Source organism: Sphaerodactylus townsendi, linkage group LG02, assembly GCF_021028975.2.
Source record: "Sphaerodactylus townsendi isolate TG3544 linkage group LG02, MPM_Stown_v2.3, whole genome shotgun sequence".
Classification (NCBI taxonomy): domain Eukaryota; kingdom Metazoa; phylum Chordata; class Lepidosauria; order Squamata; family Sphaerodactylidae; genus Sphaerodactylus; species Sphaerodactylus townsendi.
Window position 1 is genome coordinate 87,378,933 of NC_059426.1, and position 19,631 is coordinate 87,398,563.

At 43.1% G+C, this 19,631-nt stretch overlaps 1 protein-coding gene across 4 annotated transcripts in view; it reads left to right on the forward strand.

The window, feature by feature from the left end:
- Positions 1–19,631, forward strand: part of TUB (TUB bipartite transcription factor) — a 172,764-nt gene that overhangs the window by 113,094 nt on the left and 40,039 nt on the right. For 3 of the 4 annotated variants that reach the window (XM_048485283.1, XM_048485286.1, XM_048485285.1), the window contains 3 exons: positions 3,847–3,898; positions 8,289–8,451; positions 18,689–18,826. In XM_048485283.1, coding sequence (XP_048341240.1) covers positions 3,847–3,898; positions 8,289–8,451; positions 18,689–18,826 — 353 coding nt within the window. The remainder of the gene's footprint in view (positions 1–3,846; positions 3,899–8,288; positions 8,452–18,688; positions 18,827–19,631) is intronic. The other variant, XM_048485284.1, reaches the window with a different exon arrangement.

Sequence of the window (19,631 nt, forward strand, 5' to 3'; positions counted from 1 at the left end):
CCAAGCCCTACATGGCTTAGGGAATGGCGGGGGGGGGGGGGGGGGACGGGGGACGGGACGGAAAAATAACTTAGGCTTAGAAAGCATGAAAGGGAGCAGATTTTCCATGTGGCACTGAATTTGCTCAGTGCTGCATGAAGGATCTGGTTGCCCCTTCCCCCACTCGGAAAGCACAGGCAGAGAGAGATCCTACATGCGAAGCTGAGTTTGCTCAGAGGACCTGGAAAACATCAGGGTGGAGACAGATTCTCCATGCTGTGGAGATTTCTCTCCCTCTCTCTCCCTTCCCCACTGCTGGCTCCCAAGTTCATGTAGGCTTGGGAAATGGCAGTAGGCAGAGGGAGATTTAAAAAATGTTATTCAGCTTTTTCGACCCCAGGTATATTCAGCTTTTTGGATACACTGGTTTTTTTAAATTGGTATAAAAGAAACCCTGAAAAAAACAATATGCGTTTTTCTGTGTTTCAGGTTTACTGATTCACCAAGTGTGTACTTACAACTGATTTATGGTGATTAAATCAAACTAGTTACAACTCATGATTGAGATTACCAGTCTTTAAAATGTTTACATTGGGAAACTTTGCACAAGCTTTGAAAACAGACCAGTGTATACAAGCTGTTGAACTTCTTGGGAAGACTTGCTGATGGGTGCAACACAGCTGAAAATCACAAAGATCATGTTTCCAAGCTCTAATAGATATGAGAGAGAGGCTAGTCAGAAGGATGCTTTGTAAATGTGGTAATGCACCCGTTGACAATACTAGAGAAGGTGTTTCAGATATGATGGGTCCAGATCATAAAACACTTAAAAGGACCTTGAATTGGACTCATAAGCACATCAGAAGTCTTAAAAACACATATCTTCTCTGATCAGAACTAGGTTCAAATCTTCAGAACCAGGTTCAGCTCTTCAGAACCAGGTTCAACTCTGGTAGGTTCACATAGGTCGATTCCGCACTTGCGCTATCGACCTAAGTTCGAGCTGCGTTCGACCTAAGTGCGCCGCACAACCACTGGGATCGACGTGATTTTGTACCAGCTTCACCTCGTGTAACGGTCAAATTTATGACTCCAGTTGGGAACTACTACTTTTTCAGGGAACCACGCTCGAACTCATCTCGATTCCAGTAAAGCGCGGAATCTCTGGTGCCAGGAGTCCCACATTCAGCCAATCACAGCTGAGTGTTTTGGGCATGCGTACAGCTGGAGAACTGCCGCAGCGAAAATCTCGCCTAATTCCCCCCCCCCCTTCTTTCTTGCGTTCGAAGCGATGGCTGGTCACACAAACTGTGCACAGTTTCCGCGTACCAGTGTAAGCGGCCAATCAAAAAATGCCACCTTTGTCCCTCCATTCCTGTGGCAGTTTTTTAAAATAACGTGTGTGGGGATAGATGGAACATGGCCGTAGAACAGTAGCCAATTGGAACGGAGCGGCAAAGAGGCACAGGATGATTCTGCCCTCCGAGTTGGGATCCAACTGGTTGCAGTGGGGAACAATAATGGCTTTGACCTAGGTTAGTACCCTTCTCAGGGAACTGGGTCGAACCTATTTTACTCGTTTGCGGAATTGCCCATAGAAAGCATTGTAATAGGTTAGTCTTGAAGTTAGGTATAGTGGTATAGTGGAACTAAAATCTTGCAACTGCATTATGATTTTCAAGTAACAAAAACAGAATTAACAAAACTTCTGAACTCATACCCTGTGGAATTCTAAGAAGGATAGGAAAGAAGGATCTAAAGCTGAGGTTTGTGGAGGGAAAGTGAAGCAGGAAAAAATAAGTCATAGTCTTTCTGTCTTGAAGAGGGGACATTGTCTCATGTCAGTGGTACAAGAAGATCGGGATGAAAACCAGTTCAAAATAGTGGGGCGTTTGAAACCCCCCTTATACCTTTATATTTAACTGGTTCCAGGTGATTTCAAATGGGAGATGCCAGACCTCTGATGGAACAACCTGGATCACCAGGATCCCTCATGGAGTGGTTGGAATGATTTGTGTCATGCCTGGGGGGAATACTTGTGAGTCAGGAGATGGGATCATCCTGCCTGATGAACTACTTGGTTAGGCTTCTGGACAGTTTTCATTGATGTATTGTCCTGAAAACATTGGTGGTTCATTATGGTCAGGGTTGTTAGGGGCGTTGGAGAATCACAGAGAAGGGCCTTGATTGAGTTGTAAGACTGCTCCCATGATAATCAAGTGGCTGGCTCTTAACAATAACATTTTTTTCTAAGAAGCCTAGTAACTATTCTCTGATTTTCCATCTAAGGTAGACTCTTCTTGCCCTCTGCACACAGCCCTAGTATGTAAAGGAGCTCTAAAGCATTTTTATGCTGATGATTCACTAGCAGATTAAATATTGAGGAACTTACTCATTTTCTGAAGTTGTCATTCTGATATGGCTGCTTGATATAAGAAACTCACTTTTTGAAAATGTGTAATAATAACCAGTTTCTGAAGATTAGTTACTAAACACCGAGTGTTTACCCACCTATAGAATTCTCTTCACAATGATCAAGATTGGTTAGAGTATTTTATACAGCCCAATTCCCCCCCCCCCCCCCCCCCCCCAATCTAGATTGGGCTGCCTGGGAAGCAAACCTTTTAGCAATTGACAATTGCTGAGAAATTAGTCAAAATAGTTTGCAGAATTAGAGTCTTTAATAAAAATAAATTGTCACATTTTGAGGAAGACATACTTGGCTCTTGATGTATTTACTTATGCTATGCTTAATTCCAAACTTATTGTAAACCAGCTGCTACACTAAATAGTGTGTCATTGTAGGAGCAATTTCCCATTACCAGGGTCCTGAAGCAGCAATTAGGCTTATCAAAGTGTGAAAGAGTTGTACTCTGCTGCATCCAGCTGCTGAAGTAGCATCTCTCCTAGCAAATGAAAGCAGCTGCAACTCATTTGTACTCCTCTAAGCTGCATAGGTGCTGGCAGAGCTAGAAGAGACATGCTTCATTCTGTTCTCTCGGGTGTTAAGGGTGTGTGTGGGGGACACACAAGGCTGCTGAAAATCTGTTGTGAGCTTTGCCCCTACATCTTTTCCACAGGCATGTTGGAGAAGCAAGATCATGCCTTCCTGCATCATCTGCTGCCTCTTACATCCCTGGACGTGGACACATAGGTGTAAAGCTTGAATAGGACGCACACATGCAAAAGTTAATGTGCACCAGCACCTCCTTGGGGAGGTTGTTCTGTATTCATATGGCTGCCACTGTACCAACCAAATGAATTTCTTTGATGGATTGGACAGACAGAAGGGTGGCGGGCCCCTTCATTTTATCCGAATTCCCAAACAGGAATGTAGAATCTAGCTGACCTAGGAAAAGTTGCAGTTGGTGGACTGACTGAATTTTGGACAAAAGGTCAAAATCACTCCAAACCTCCACAACTGCCTGGTGTTCTAAGGTGCATAGTGTTCCCAAACTGCAAACCAGGCTTTTCAAGGGGAGTATAACCCCCATCTAACACAGGAGAGATCTCAAGTCCCAGATCTAATGACCCAGAAAACCTCTATCTTGTTAGGGTTTCAGCTTGTTCTTCCTCATCCAGCCCATTACTGACTCCAACCTCAGGTTCAGAACATCTGCAGCATCCTTGAAATTAGGTGGAAAAGAAAGTTAGAGCTAGGTATCATTTGTATATTAATGATACTGCAGCCCAATGGCTACTTAATACCAGCCAAATAATGACTGATTAGTACCAGACATAATTTGTGGACCTCTGCAGCAATGTCTGTTACGTATTATAAACTGGTAGTTTTTCTTGGGAAACAGCTGCAAACTTTTTTCCATGATGACCCAAAAATAAATGGTTGGTTTTTTTTAATCTTCACAGTGTTTTAGATGATGAGAGCAGCAATCTGCGACAACAGAAGCTTGACAGACAGGTGAGTTTACAAAGCATTTCCTTCGATAAACAGTTTTTGCTTAGTAAGTGGATTTCTTTATGATAAGAATATCTCTTATTGATATACACAATTGAAATGTTCTGTACTAGAAATTTATTGTTCTCCCTTCTACAACTGATGACAAAGGAAGTTTGAAAAAGTCTGCTGGGATTGCTGGGTTCTGGAATGGTTCTGTTGGTTGTGTTCTGTTGGTACTTCCATGGGAGGCATGATTAGACCAGTGATTGCTGCTTGCAAGCATCACTTTTTCTTGGAAGCAGCTTTTTTCCCTCTATAGGAAATAATGGAAGATGGCTGGGGGCTCATCAGGAGCTCATAGAATTGGACCTCTTAAAATTTGGGGGTTATTTAAAGAACAAGGCCAAGCAGCTTTGCTGTTAGTAACAGAACTGAACAAACAGTGGCCCTTTACACACAACACAAATTAAACATCTTGCAGAAATGTGCACTGTTTTTAAGTGTTTGTGGAGCAGAGACATTTGATCCTGCTAGCACCAAGGAAGTTAGCAGCAACTACATATGAAGATATTTTGGCTGCACTGGGAGAACACTTCATTCCCCAGCCCTCGGAAATAGCGAGGAGGAATGCATTTTTCAAGTGAAATGTGGCCCCAATGTAAAGTATTGACGTTTATATTGCTGAACTGAAACAGCTAGCACAATATTGCAATTTTCCCAATTTGGAGGAGATGCTTTAAGACAAATTAGTCTGTGGGTTGCAGGATGAAACATTACAGAGACATTTGTTTGCTAGAAAACAATTATCATCGCAGGAGGCCCAGGATGAGGTGTTAGCATGGGAGGCCGCTGCACTGAGTACACAGGAAGTGCGTAGATCAAGGAACTCCAGTTGTTTACAACAGGCAGGAACTGGGAATGCCAGAGAAGTGGGAGTTCACAGACTCCAGAGAAGTGGGAGTTCACAGACTGTAACAGAATAAGTATCACAGCACAGTGAAAGCTACAGGGGTGCCTAGACGAGATCTGATGCCATTAATGAAATGTGGGAGTTGTGGTGATCAACATGATAGGCAATCCTGCCAGTTTAAAGAGGCCCAGTGCTGTTTTTGTAAACATTGGGGTCATATTGAGAGAGTATGTAGAGTGAAAGAAAGTCAGGGGCAGGAAGAAATAATGGAGGGAGGAGTTATGCACCATGTACAAATCCTGTGTGACCGTTCCCCAACCAATCTGGCCATGCAAACGTTGTGTGATTGTTCTCTAACCAGTTCAGCTATGCAAGTGTCATGTGACTTTGTACATGTACCATGTGACTGTTCCCTGACCAATCAAGCTGTGAAATTGCCATGTGAATATCAAGAAGGTGTAATCAATCATGTATAATCAGGGGCGTATAGGGTTGACACGGCGCCCGGAGGCAAGGTCTTGTTTTTGTGCCCCCCTCCAGTAGAGGTGGGGGGGTTGCAAAAAAAGGCCTTGCCCTCAGTCTGCTGCCAGTCGTGGCCTCCAATAGAGGGGGGGAGGACTGGCAGCAGTGGGCATGGGGGTAGGAGCCTGGTGTTATTATGACAGCCCCCCCACCTCCATTGGAGGCTGCAAGCAGGCTGCTTGCGCCTCATGGCCTTCGATAGAGGTGAGGGGGCCTGGCAGCAGCCTGCGCTGGGCTAGGAGCCTGACACGGTCCCAGCCATGCAGCTGGGCCTGGCCTCGGGCACCGACGAGTGGCACCCCGGCACAGGGGGAGCTGCCAGGCAGCAGCCGGGTTGCTACGCCGAAAGGCGTGCGCCTGGGGACTTGGTTGTCCCCATGTTCCCATGGGCAGTATGCCCCTGTGTACAACCAGCGGTTCAGCATAAGATGACAGTGACTGCAAGGTTACAGAATGTTTCTTGTGTTATGGAAATAGACTCTGGATTTGTATTTTCCATCATTTCATTGACGACGTATAAGAAAAATGCTTTACCGGGGCGGGGGGGCAGAGATTAGACCTTTTGACATTTCACTTATTGATTACCAGAAAAATAGGGTGGCAATGTTGGGAGTTTGTGAGGTTGGGGTTCAATATTGTATGTTTAGTGGTCTCCTACTGTCACATTTGGCTGAGCATACAGAAGTTTCACATTACAGCTGACCAGCGGAATCAGGTAGTGAGGGAGAAAGCATACTTCCAGTCCTGACGAAGAGCAGTCCAGTGCAAGCCATGCAAGCTGAGCAAAAGACAGACCAGTCAATCCTGTTTGGGTCCACAGAACCAAACGTTCTGTCTGAGAGCAAGCGTTGCAGAAACTATCAGGCTGTTTCCCAAAGTTGCTCTTGCAACTCTTACTGTTTGCAACTGCCTCTTATAAGCCTGCGTTACTGCTCAGTCTGAATGCTGAGCTGACTCATAACCATCCCTTCGGCATCTTTGGGTCTCCAAATGGGTGCTGTATCTTTTAGCATGGAGTGCCTGATCTCGCTTGTGTTACTAGGGTTTCCTTCACACTCTGACCTTGTGTATGTTTGGCATAACTTTAGACCCAGAATCAATTCCCAATGGAGTGAATCTGTTTGAGAGTGATAAACTATCAAGTAGTGTTTTCGGGGATTGGGCGGTATATTAAATCTAATAAATAAAATAAACCCAATAAATAAAAAAACTGATCAGTCTTAGTTTGTTTACATGACTTCTGACTGAGAGAGGATGGGGAGGAAAGTTGCCATTTCCTCACCTTCTTCATCATGAATGATAACCGTAAAACAAAATAAAATGAGATAAGATAAAAATTCATTCACCCAGAGGCAATGCCGAAGCTAAATAGGGAGCAAACGAGGACTCAAGACTAAAAACAGTGCCGACAGCTAATTGAGTAAGTACAGATAGAAGAGGAAGCTTTAAGCAGCAAAGAATTCAAAAGGACAGCTAAAAAGCACAAAAATTGGCTCTTTAGCTCAGTTTATCACCTTAAAAATAGAATTAAAAACTTCAACAAAAGGAAGATAAAAGTGTACCAATCTGCTAACAAGGCATCTCAGTGTGTTGTTGCTGCCTCCACCATCTTGACAGGTTGAACAGAATGTGCTGAAGGCCAGAGGCATCTTGGAGCAAAGTGTGTGGAGTTCCTCCCCAAAAGGCTTATTTTAATGTATTCAAGATATTTTATTTGTGCTGTGCAGAAAGGGCCAGTGTTTCTTCAGTGTTTAGTGTAGGTAACTTTTGTACCAAACTGTTTTTAGTTTTGTTTTGCTTTAAAAAAATTTGAATCTGACCTTGGAAATTTACTTTTTTATTTATCTTATTTTGAGGTTCAGTTAATATTTTCATACTACATATCAGATTAATGCTAAATTCTCTAGGCCAGCTTTTTATCCATACCTTTGGACAAGCCTTGCAGTGCAATTCTATGTAGAGTTATTCAAGTCTAAATCCATTCGAGTCTATCCAAGCCTAAGCCCATCAGTTTCAGTGAGCTAGATGGAATAGCTTTGCATAGGATTGCGCTGCTAGTATATCTTACATGGGGTGGATACAACTGAGTTTTCATGTGGATGGAAGGATTTCCATTACTGGAGTGTAACTTTCTTGCCTCCCCCTTCCTACTACATCCCCCCCCCAAAAAAAAACACCCATCTTGGGATTACCTATCCCTCAGGAGCACCATTTTGCTCTGCTGCAGGAGGGGGAGGTGAGCAAATAGCACTCTGTAGGCCGAAACCTTTCTATCAGTGGAAATGCTGAATCCGATCCAAGTCATAGGTAGACATGGGCAATCATGGTCCCTTTGTATCTTATGAAGGGCAAATCTCATATATAGTGATTCTGATCTAGAACTTCTGCGTTAGATTGTTAGGCCACAGACAGGCTTTTAGAAATCTGGCAGTCATGTCAGTCATCTTGCCACAGGTATATTCTGCTTTCTGCATTTTCAGGATGCAGAATTACCTCTGTATGAAACTTTAGAAAATAATACAAGAAAAACGTTCCAGAATGTTGGACTGAATGTTGTCAAACTTAATATTAACTGATTTGATACTACTTGCTGAAATACTGGAAAGTAAGCCTACAGAGTAGAGCTGTTGTGGTATAGTAGTTAAAAGTGACAGATGCTAATCTAGAGAATCAGGTTTGATTCCCCATTCCTCCACATGAGTAGCGGACGGATCCTAATCTGGTGAACTAGGTTTTTTCCCCACTTCTACACATGAAGCCTGCTGGGTGACTTTGGGCTAGTCACAGTTCTCTCTTAACTCTCTCATCCCCACCTACCCCACAAGGTTGAGGGAGGGAAGGGAAGGTGATTGTAAGCTGCTTTTGAGGCTTCGTAAAGGTAGAGAAAAAGTGGATTATAAAAACCATCTCTTCTTCTGTAGTACTGTGGCATTTAATCTGATGTGGAGCCTTTTATTTGTGTCTATGTGTTTTTCTTAGCGAGCATTACTAGAACAGAAACAGAAAAAAAAACGTCAGGAGCCACTGATGGTTCAATCCAATGTGGACAGTCGCACAAGAACCCGCAGAATGAAACAGTCAGAAGAACAAGCACCACTAGTGGAATCTTACCTCAACAGCAACAGCAACACCATTTATCATGGTATATAACCTTATTCATATTATTCCAATTGACTGTAAAATATTGAAAAAGTATCTTATCAATATATGTTTTCATCCCTCCCTGTTCAACTATTATATCAATGGTATAGTGGAGCACCTAAGAAAAATAGACACCCACCCTCCTAAGCTTGCCACACCCTCCTAATCTTGCCCCATATTGTTACACACTGACGATGCGGTCCTTTTGGCCAGAACACCCATAGGTCTGAAAAGAGTATCATACTCTTTTGCAGCATATTGTGAGAAAGAGGAGCTGACAATTAACTTTGATAAAACCAAGGTCACAGCTTTTGGTAATCAACCCAAAAAGAGGATCTGGAAAGTTAGAGGGACAGAAATAGAACAAGTTGATAAGTTCAACTACCTGGGGATTGTGGTTCAGTCAACAGGCTCGAATGCGGAGTATATAAAAATGGTAATGGGAAATGCAAAGCGGACAACAGGGGCAGTCTTAAGGTTTTTTTGTACTAAGGGAGGACACTATGTACCAGCTGCCATTAAACTATACCAAGCAAAAATTCTGACACAGCTTACATATGGTGTATACTACAACAAAAAACAGTGGCAAATAATATCGTTAGAGAGAACCCAAAGTAAATTCTTGAGAGCCATTCCACAGGTTCCGCCTGGTGTACCGAACACCTTTGTAAGATTAGAGACGGGTCAAATGAAAGTTGCTGATAGAATTTTCTTACTATCAGTTTATCAATAGCTTAATGTTTACACAAACCACAAAGGACTCTGGCCCCTAATAGGCAAAGACTTTCTAACCTAGATGGATGTGTGAGGTTAGGGACGGCCTGCACAAAAGAGAAATATCACCTAGCTCTCTCTTGACACAAGACTTGTTCTCAGCTAAGACTACAGTCAAGCTGAGAGTTCAAGATATGGCTCTCCAACAAGACATAACAGCATTCCCTAAATCTCAAACCATCCAGTAAATATACTCTGGTCCCCTTCCCCTATCTATATAACTTGGACAGCCAGTCACTTAGGAGGGCTTTCACACTTGCCAGATGTGATGCCCTTCCCACAGCAATGCTTGAGGGCATAAAATTCCGTATATCGAAAGGCTTTGTCCATGTGATATGGGGAAAATAGTGACCCTGACACGTATTTTCTTACGATGCCCCACTCACAAAGAAATGAGGGCAATTTCTCTCTCTCTCTCTCTTTCAAGAACAATTTGTCTTGGCCCCGAGGAATGTGCCATGAAAAATCTACTAGAAAATGCTAATCCTAATATTATCAGAGAGGTGGCAAAATTTAGTGCTTATGTTGTTAAAAGGCGCAGACAAGTAGGGCAATAAGGGTATGAAGTCTGCATCACTAATTTTATCTTTTATTCAAATTTTATTCTAGTTTTTAACGAACTTATATTAGGGTTTGGACAAACAGTCTTTGGAATCAGGTTACCTCAATTTTATTTTGTATTTGGTCTGGCAATGTACAATGTGGATTTTATATTCTATATTTAATACCTTCTGTTTGACCATAATAAAATATTGATTGATTGATTGATTGACATATGTCTTCAATAATAAGTTAATTTTAATTTTAGTAAAACTCTGATTTTAAAAATAAAAACCAACTTTGAAAATTCTCACTGTTAAGGTAGTTCATTTTTTTATCTATGATCCAACTGCTATATAATTCTTATATGTTTTAGTACTTACTTTATTTCAGTTTTTCATCAAAGCATTTTGATTATTTATCTTCCACTGAATGTGGTCAGAGGCGTAGCTAGAGAAAATGGAGCCTGGTGCAAAATCTGAGTTTTGTCCCCCTCCCCCATGGGCGGCCGTTGTGATGCTGGAATCCACTCCCAAACAACATAACTTTCAATGGTGTTTAAACTAGGGAGCCCAAATTCTCCTTTTAAATCCACCTTAAAGGGAGAATCTGGGCTCCCCAGTTAAAACAACATTGAAAGTGATGCTGTTTTGGGGTGGATTAACCCCCACGCTGAGACAGCATCATTTAAATCTATGCCGAAGGGGGAAATTTGGGGGGTGCCGGCTGTCAGGGATGAAATTGTTAAGCTAGCACCACCAAACTTTCAGGGTATCTTTAGGAAACTCTCCTGATGATACCATCCAAGTTTGGTGAAGTTTGGTTTGGGGGGTCCAAAGTTATGGACCCTCAAAGGTGTAGTCCCCGTCTCCTATTAGCTCCCATTGGAAACAATGGGGACGAGGTCACCCCCTTTGGGAGTCCATAACTTTGGACCCCCTGAACCAAACCTCACTTAACTTGGATGGCATCATCAGGAGAATGTCCCAAAAAAACCCTGAAATTTTGGTGCTGCTAGCCTAAAAACCGCGCCCCCTGCAGGCCAATAACTGAAAAAACACTAAAAATACAAAAAAGCCACGAGTGAACCTGAATTTTTTGTGCGCCCCCATGCACGCGCCTGGTGCAGCGCGCACCCTCCGGTCCCCTGGCAGCTATGCCTCTGAATGAGGTTCAGGGGAATTTATGATTGGAAGAGCTACTAAGAAAATATCTCTTTGACAATAATTCTAAAGTTTTGTTGAAGGCTTTCACAGCCTGATTCAACTGGTTGTTGTGGGTTTTCGAAGGCTTTCACGGCCACGCAGCCCGGAAAACCCACAACAACCAATTCTAAAGTTTTTTTTTCATTTGTGGGTATCTTGCCATATTGTAAGAGAAGATGGATGTGTGAGCCCAAGGATTTTCCAGCTTCCTTATATGGGGTGCATCATAGTTTGCCATTTTATCAAATGAAACCTTAGTTTAATATGTAGTGAACTAGACCAAATAGAGGCCGTTTCCGCACGAATGCGGAAGCGGCCGGGTCGGCGTTTCCGACGCCGACCCGACGACGCTGGGACCGTCCACATGGATGGTCCTGGAAAGAGCCGGGCAGCCGGCGCCGTGGAGCGCCGGCGCCCAGCAGACCCGGCATGTCCCCAGGCCTCCGGCGTGTCGCCGAGGCCTGGGGACACGCCCCCTGGCCCTGCACGCCTGCTCCAGCGGCGCAGGGGGGCGTGTCCCCAGGCCTCGGCAACACGCTGGAGGCCCGGGGACAAGGTAAGTGCCGGGTGGGGGAGGCGTCTCGAAGCCGCTGCCGTTCACTCGGCAGCAGCTTCGAGGCGGCGTTTCCCCAACAAGAGCGCTTCCGAGCACTCTGGGGAAACGCCTGCTTCGCGGCGGTCGGGCGGCATGGCTGCGATGCAACTGCACCCCTGTGCGAATGGCGGCCTGGAGACGGCGTTTTTGCCGTCTCCAGGCTGCCATTAAATGCCTGTGCGGAAACGGCCATACATTACTTATCTATTTATTTTTGAGTCAAACATGTGAATGTAATCCATAAGTATTTCAGATCTGAATTATAAATCATGCTTTCAGAATTGAGCAGCAGGACATTATAAATTGTATGTAAACTCTATGGAAGCCATCTACCAACAGGAAAAATCTCCCAGCTATAATTAAAGTTAGCTTCTGCAAATAGATTTCATCAGGTGAATCAGCTTCCTTATTTCAAAATTCAGCCATGTAATGAACTGAGAGGTCAGTTTGTGTAGCAAATATATTTGCTATTGGTTCAGCCCTTGATTTTATTGTTCTTTATAGTTTTGTTGTGGGCCCAGAGACCTGTCAGTTCTTTTGTTCTATGCCATATCTATGAAACACACCAAGCACTCTTATGCTGTGGCACGCCTCTTTATTAGCTACATTGAATTAGCATAGACCAAGGAGCAGCAGTGGCGTAGGAGGTTAAGAGCTCGTGTATCTAATCTGGAGGAACCGGGTTTGATTCCCAGCTCTGCTGCCTGAGCTGTGGAGGCTTATCTGGGGAATTCAGATTAGCCTGTACACTCCCACACACGCCAGCTGGGTGACCTTGGGCTAGTCACAGCTTCTCGGAGCTCTCTCAGCCCCACCTACCTCACAGGGTGTTTGTTGTGAGGGGGGAAGGGCAAGAAGATTGTCAGCCCCTTTGAGTCTCCTGCAGGAGAGAAAGGGGGGATATAAATCCAAACTCCTCCTCCTCCTCCACCATCACTCAATAGCATTGCATGTACTTTGTGAATATGAAGCTCCAGGCTTAATCTAGTTCACCAAGTGAAAATTAATGTTATAGAAGGAAGATGAGTACTTTTCTTCTTTCTTAAATTATTGAATGACACAGGTGTCTGTGACAAGCCTTTTGCCAGCCTGAGGAGGGGAGGGGGAGGATAAAGCATGCAGAAATAACAGCATCCGATACTCCAGTTGTTGATAACTGGCCACAGCTTGTTATTGATTACAGACATGAGAAGCAAGAGTTTAGCATAGGGGACAAATCCTGTCATCAAGCAGAAAACTTGCTGAACCCAGAGCACCAAGTCTGTGGGAGCTATTTGAGTGTTGGCTGCTGAATGGAATTTCCCTTTTTGCCTGGGGGTGTAGGGTAACCAGCAGCCCCTACCTGGGTGTAGTAACAAGTCCCACCACACCACAAGGCCCCTTAGGGGGGGCCCAACCATGAGGAGCCCCCCCCCAAAGAATTAGATCCCATACACAACCCGCCAAGCTGTGATAAAACAGATAATTAACATATGAACCATTTTACAAAAACTTAGTAACCCATGCAACCAAGGGAACAGAGAGAGGATTGGCAAAAAAAAGTCCTCTGGGAGCTGAAGCAAGATGAGGGCCATCCCAGCTGGCCTTTTTAAGGCACATACTGCTCATACCTCCAACCCCAGTTCCCTTGTTACAACCCTGACTGCTCTGCATTAGCTAATGACTTTGCCCTCTGGGCACCATGCTCAGAGGTTGTCTTCAACTCTACCTCCCAGATGGCAATGGTGGTGAAGGATAAGCCCTGCAGTACACTTTTTTCTTACTGAGAGGATGCATACAGTCTCCTAAGATTTTGGGAATCTAGATTCGATTTGCTGCTGTGAGGTAAGCTTTGTAGTGCACAAGGAGATTATTGAAGTGACTGGGACTGGATTAATGTATAAACAACTAAAAAGATTTATTGACGTACAGGTAGGTTTTAAAGGGACAAATCAGCAACATAGGTAGACCAAGTAGAAACCTAGCGTAGATAAAAAATGTAAACTGATTATGACCTCAGAAAGTAGTTAGACTTTTCTACAATGCTTTCAGGCACATAGAGATTTTTATTGACTAGCCACTAGATGGATCTTCTCATGCACACAGGATTCCACCCACACCAGCCCGCCCTTTCCCTGGAGTAAGTCTAAATTGTACAATATCTGCTCATCATCAGAGAGAGGCCTAACAATCAAGCACTCTCTTCTGTCCCAAAGATAGAGCTAAACCACTCTGCCACACTTCCAGGCAGAGCTCCCCTTTACAGTGTCTTCTCTTTTTTTTCTGAGGCAGAATTCAATTCCCATTTCCCCTATGTTCCTTCCACCATCTATTTTCCCTTCTTGAAGATGACTGGGTGCTGGAGCAGCACTCCTATGTACTCATCTAATAGCTGATTTTTTCTTCAAGGGAAGAAGAGCCTCCTATTTGTAACTGAGTCAAAAAGATGTGGCAAAGTCAATATGACACTGTATCTCAGATTATATCAATACTGCAGGTCAAGAATGTTTTCTTATAATTTAGGGATGTTATCAAGTGGGTCACAGTATTTTATATTATGAAAACAAGTTGCCCTTCCATCAGCCATTTTGAGAAATAGCAATTGATTAGTATTTATTTCACAAGCTAATCATTTGCCTTACAAACCTGTATCTTGTCACATGTACCACCAAAACAGAAGACCATATCAAATTAAGCAACCTGGAATTGTCATGTATCATTAGAAATCTGTTCAGTACAAAACCAGATATCGCATTTACAAATCTTGATTTTACCAAGGCAAAACTTCTGTTTCATGACCACATTGAGAAAAAATCAGAATAGGTAAGTCCAAAGAAATCTAAATTTATCTTCTGTACTACACTATTGTTTTATTTGTCACTTAGTGAAACTCATGCCTAGCGAAACTGCACCTTCCAACATGAGATTATATCTTCACAAATCAGCTTAGCTCAACACAATAAGGCAGGTGGGAGTTGGGGACTGCTATCATGTTTTTTTATTTTTCTGGTAACAGAGTATAGTACAGTCCCAGATTCCCCAGCAATTGAGATTCCAGATTTTTGATGATTACGGTGATTGTTAGTGAGATTCTAGTGTGTTCCCTATATACTGATGCTTTTTTGCTTATTCCAAAAATTGGCATCTGTACAGAACTGTCACTCCTGATTTTGGAATGCTACGTTCCAATAAACAAATACTGTCCTAATTTTCCTCATAACTGTCTATGCCTGTGGTGTAGTGGTTAACAGTAGGTGTCCTCTAATCTGGAGGAACCAGGTTTGATTCCCCACTCTGCTGCTTGAGTTGTGGAGGCTTATCTGGGGAATTCAGATTAGCCTGTGCACTCCAACTCACGCCAGCTGGGTGACCTTGGGCTAGTCACAGTTACCTTGGGCTAGCTATCTCAGCCCCACCCACCTCACAGGGTGTTTGTTGTGAGGGGGGAAGGGAAAGGAGTTTGTAAGCCCCTTTGAATCTCCTACAGGAGAGAAAGGGGGGATATAAATCCAACTCTTTTTCTTTTTCTTTTTTCTTCTTTTCTTGTTCTTGTTCTTCTTGTTCTTGTTGTTGTTGTTTGTCTTCCTCTTCCCTCTTCCTCCCACTTCCTCCTCCTCCTCTTCCTCTTCCTCTTCTTCTTCTGTTTCCCTGGGTAGCCTATTGAAGCTTAGCTTTCAAGATAACCAAACCATTTCTCTTTCTTATGCAGAAAGTCTCAAAGTACTTCAGCAAAACTAACTCATTGCAGTAGGATCAATAGTGTGCTGCAGTAGAAATTATGATGTAGGTACCTACTTGTCAACTGCCAGTCATAGTAATAGAAAAAATATTATGCTTTCTCTTTAAATTCTACATGTATAATATATAACTGTACCTTATGTTACTTAGGCCCTTTCCGCGTGGGCCAATAAACACAGGTTAAGAGCGGGATAAAACCCAGGTTGGGGAGAACTTTGCATAGATCCCGCTCCTAATGCAAGTCAGCTTTGTGCCCCCCCCCCTTGCCCGGGTTTTTCAAGAATCTCAATTTGTGTGATTCTTTTGCTTTAACATGCCTCGCAGCTGCTGCTGAGCAAATGACCAGGCAAGAGGCGCGTTATGCAGCTGCGCTTTCCTCTTTTCCCGGCTCCCATATGCAGAGTTACACTTCTGGGGACAAGAGGCATCAGAAAGGCTCTGAGGCCTCGTGTGTGCCTGCCTGCATAGCTGCAGGCAGTGAAGTGAAAAAAAAAGTGGAGGGAAGTGAAAAAAAAAGACGCACCTCTGTACAAAGGTGCATCGGTGACCTGCGTTAGCTCCGGGGCCACCTGCACGCAAGCGCGCGAATGGCCAGGGCCTGCATCGGGCTCATGTACCCTAGCTGCACCCCACTTTGTTTTGGCTGTGCAGAAAGGGCATTATTCTAAACAGATTCATAAGAACCTGGCTATCAATGTGAACTTCTACACTGCCTTGAATATTTCACTAGAGATTTTATTGTTTCAAAAATAAGAATTTAAATGAGGTATAAAATTCACTGTAGCGATATTTAGCAAGAAATTGAATAGTTTCCCCCCAAAATCCATTAGGGCTAGTTCAGCTAGGCTCCACTCTGCTAATAGGAAAACAATTTCAAGTTGAACTAATCACGGAGACAACTGCAAGCCACAATAGTACTATGTTTCCAACCATCGTAACTGCAGACATTGTTGTGGTTGTATGTTATCTAAGAAGAGGTTGTGTAGTTGCTTGCCTACAAAAGAAACTGGCCTAGCATACCGTTTATTTAAGATAATGAAGGGTTTCCAAGGCAGTGAAAAACCCATTTAAACAAGACTGCACACACACAGGATCTATGAGCATAAGTCATGGAATGCCAGGCAAAAAAAAAAAAGGTTCATCTTTTGCCAGAAGACAACAATAGGAAGGGACAATCACATTTTCCTGGAGAGGGAATTCCATAATTTTGGTGCCACAACCAAGAAGGCCCTTTCTTTGGTTGCTAACTATCTAGCCTCAAATAGCAGGGGCAGCTTAAGCAGGGCCTCCAACAATGGTTGGGTAGATTCATATGGGAATAGGTAGTTCTTCAGATATTTTGGCCCCAAACCTTATATGGTTTCAGAGGTTTTAAATTGACCAACATCTTAAATTGAGTCTAGAAGCAAATTAAGAGCCAGAGCATGTGGAACAAGACTAGTGTGATATTTATTTATTAAGTATATTTCTATCCCTATGGCCCACTCTAACCAGAATTCTGGCTGCAGCATTCTGCCCCATATGTAAATTCCAGACATCCTATGTAGACTACATTGTAGTAGTCTAATCCAGAAGTTACTAGGGCATGCACCACTGTGGCAAGATCATTTTTCCCAGGAAAGGTCACAGGGACCCAGCCAAAGCTGCCACCTGCTTTTGTAGTAGGAGCCCTGCATCCAGCAGCACTCCATGCTATTCACTTTATCCTTCAGAAGGAGTGCAATACCATCCAGAAAAGAAGACAGTTCCTGAGTCAGTCCTTTCTTCTACCAGTAATTCATCCAGTTTGTTAGGATTAAGTTTCAATTTATTAGTCCTTATCCATCTGAACACTACATCCAGGCATTGGGTCATGGCTTTCACAGCCTTCCTGGGATTCTCTGGAAGCGCAAGATAGAGCTGAGTATCATCTGCATATTGGTGACAATCCTGCTCAAATTTCTACAATCCTGCTCAAATTTCTAAATCAGAACAGCGGAAAAACGGGATAGTTCGTACATGCGCGGCAATGTCAGCAAGGAAAATGAAACTAAACCAGGGGCTATGCAAGTTCTTCCTCCCGGCCTGCATGCGCTGACGTGCTGCCGTGTGGAGGGAGGAACCGAGATAGAAACATCCCGGCATGTATGATCCCGGTTTTCCCCCGGGATATTTGGCCATGGGGAAAACACCTATGAGACTGAGTGAGCTGATAGACTAAAAACTGATTGTTAGTGGATGCTATAGTCTATAACACATCACAGGACCTATCAATCACAATTATTATAGTACTGATTGCTTTGATCGCTTTTGCCACATTTCAACCAAGATGTGGCCTTACTCTGGAAATGCATGGCCTAACTTGGTTTAAACAACAGAAAATGCCTGGTATTTCAGTGCCTCCCATCAAATCTTTTTGAAGTCTTGTTTTTATTTATTTTTTTGCAAGCTGGTGGAAGTGTCATCTTGCAGGACCTCACAGAGGGAGTCCTGAGAAGACCATCCTTTGTCATTCTTTTGCCTGAACAGAGTAGTTTCTTGGACTTTTCTGTAGGCATTAAGTCATCCTTGTTTTACCTTCGGAACTATCCCGAGATAATTAGACGAACTTCAAAATATTTCTGCACAAATTCATGCTCCTGTGTTGCATTTTGGGGTGGGTTTTTTGTTTGTTCAATTGTTCCTCTTTTGTTCCTGGCTTCCTCATTGCATGTTTGTTAAATGTATGTGTGAAAAACTGCATTACAGCTATAAATAACAAGGGGTCAGCAGCAGCAATCAAAAGCAATTTTGCTTGTGGATAGCTTTGCTGTTTCAGGGGACAAGATGGAACAGTACTTATCAGTAAATTTACCTGCTGGTAAGAACTTTAATTTTTTGCTTAACGAGTGATGCTGGCATGCCTGGATTAATGGATAAATTGACTTTCAGGTATATGCTTCTGCTAGCAATTTGGACAGTGTTCCCCGCAATGTTTCTCCACACACTGATAGAAACTCTGCTAGAATATTAATACTTTTTAGATAAAGTGCTTTATTTAGAATGAAACCTAGAACTGAACTCCCAGTGAGGACATCACAGGTGCAGGTACAGATTCTGTTATCTACACCATACCCTGTATAAAAACCATGAGGCTGCTTCGCAGATTCAGAAAGCCAAACAAATAATGACCATTGCATACTTGGCCACCAAAATGATTGTATGAAGATCAGAACACCAAAACCAGCATGTAACTGAGTTTGTAAATTTACTTCATATGTCTGTAACCTTTTGCCCTATACGGTTTTCTTTCTGCTGTACTATCGGAAATATGCACTTTATATTCTGCTTCGCCTGCTTGCTTCTCTGTGGCTTCATGGATTTCTGATTTCTTCTTTCTTGTTTTCTTTGTACCTTTTTTTTGGTTGGGGTATCCTGAATCTCTCAAGCAGTACAGGATGCTGAGCAAGAAGATGTCAAAGTGGTAGCAGACTCACAAGCTCCAAAATCAACTAAAAAAACCAAGGCAGCTACAGGAGGCTGTCAAACTGGCAACATCAGGAAGGAGAAAAGGGGGAAGCATAAAGGTTAGCTGCATGCTGCTAATATTGAAATAAGATGTTTCTATAATTTTTAATATTTAACTGCATTAACAACATAAAATGAACAGTTTATAATTTAGAATAAAGAACTGTACTGTTTGGCACATTCATGGAATTTGAAATGATATATTTCTTCAAGTGAAATATACCCCAAAATATATATAAATGAAATGATGGATAATATGCTACTGTGTTCCTTTAGAAAAGTTTTGTTTAAGATGTAGGAAAAATATAAAAGTCAGATTCTGTAGTAAACAAAGTAAACATATTTTGATGAAAAACAAGCTTCAAGCAAGACTAGGTGCAAGTCTGAATACTAAGTCAAACTTTTTCATTTGAAAACACTGAACTCTTTCATAGTGCATACCATTATCATATACATTATAGGACTCAATCCAGAGGCCACAGCAGCTGGGGACAGCACCATCTCCAGAGGGCTTCCAGGCAGCATGGGGAGGCAGTGAAAACCAACCTCTCCCCCGCAACCACATCCATAGGGCAAAATGTACTTACCCCACCCTTTCTGGTGTCATAAGTCTGACACCTGGTCTGGGAGTGTTCCTTGGCTGAAAGCGCAGTGGAAGCCAACCAAGGTCGCTCTGACCCAGAAATGTCCCTTGTCTGCCCCCAGCCACTCCACAATCTGATTTTAGGCAAGTGTAGCTCTGCAAGGCACAGACTCTTCTGGATTAGGCACTTCAGAGCTCTGCAACACGCGCCTGCCCCGCTGTTTGTCTTCTCTGCCAGTGTAAGTGCTGGCAGGGTAGGCAAACACACTAACATGGCCCCA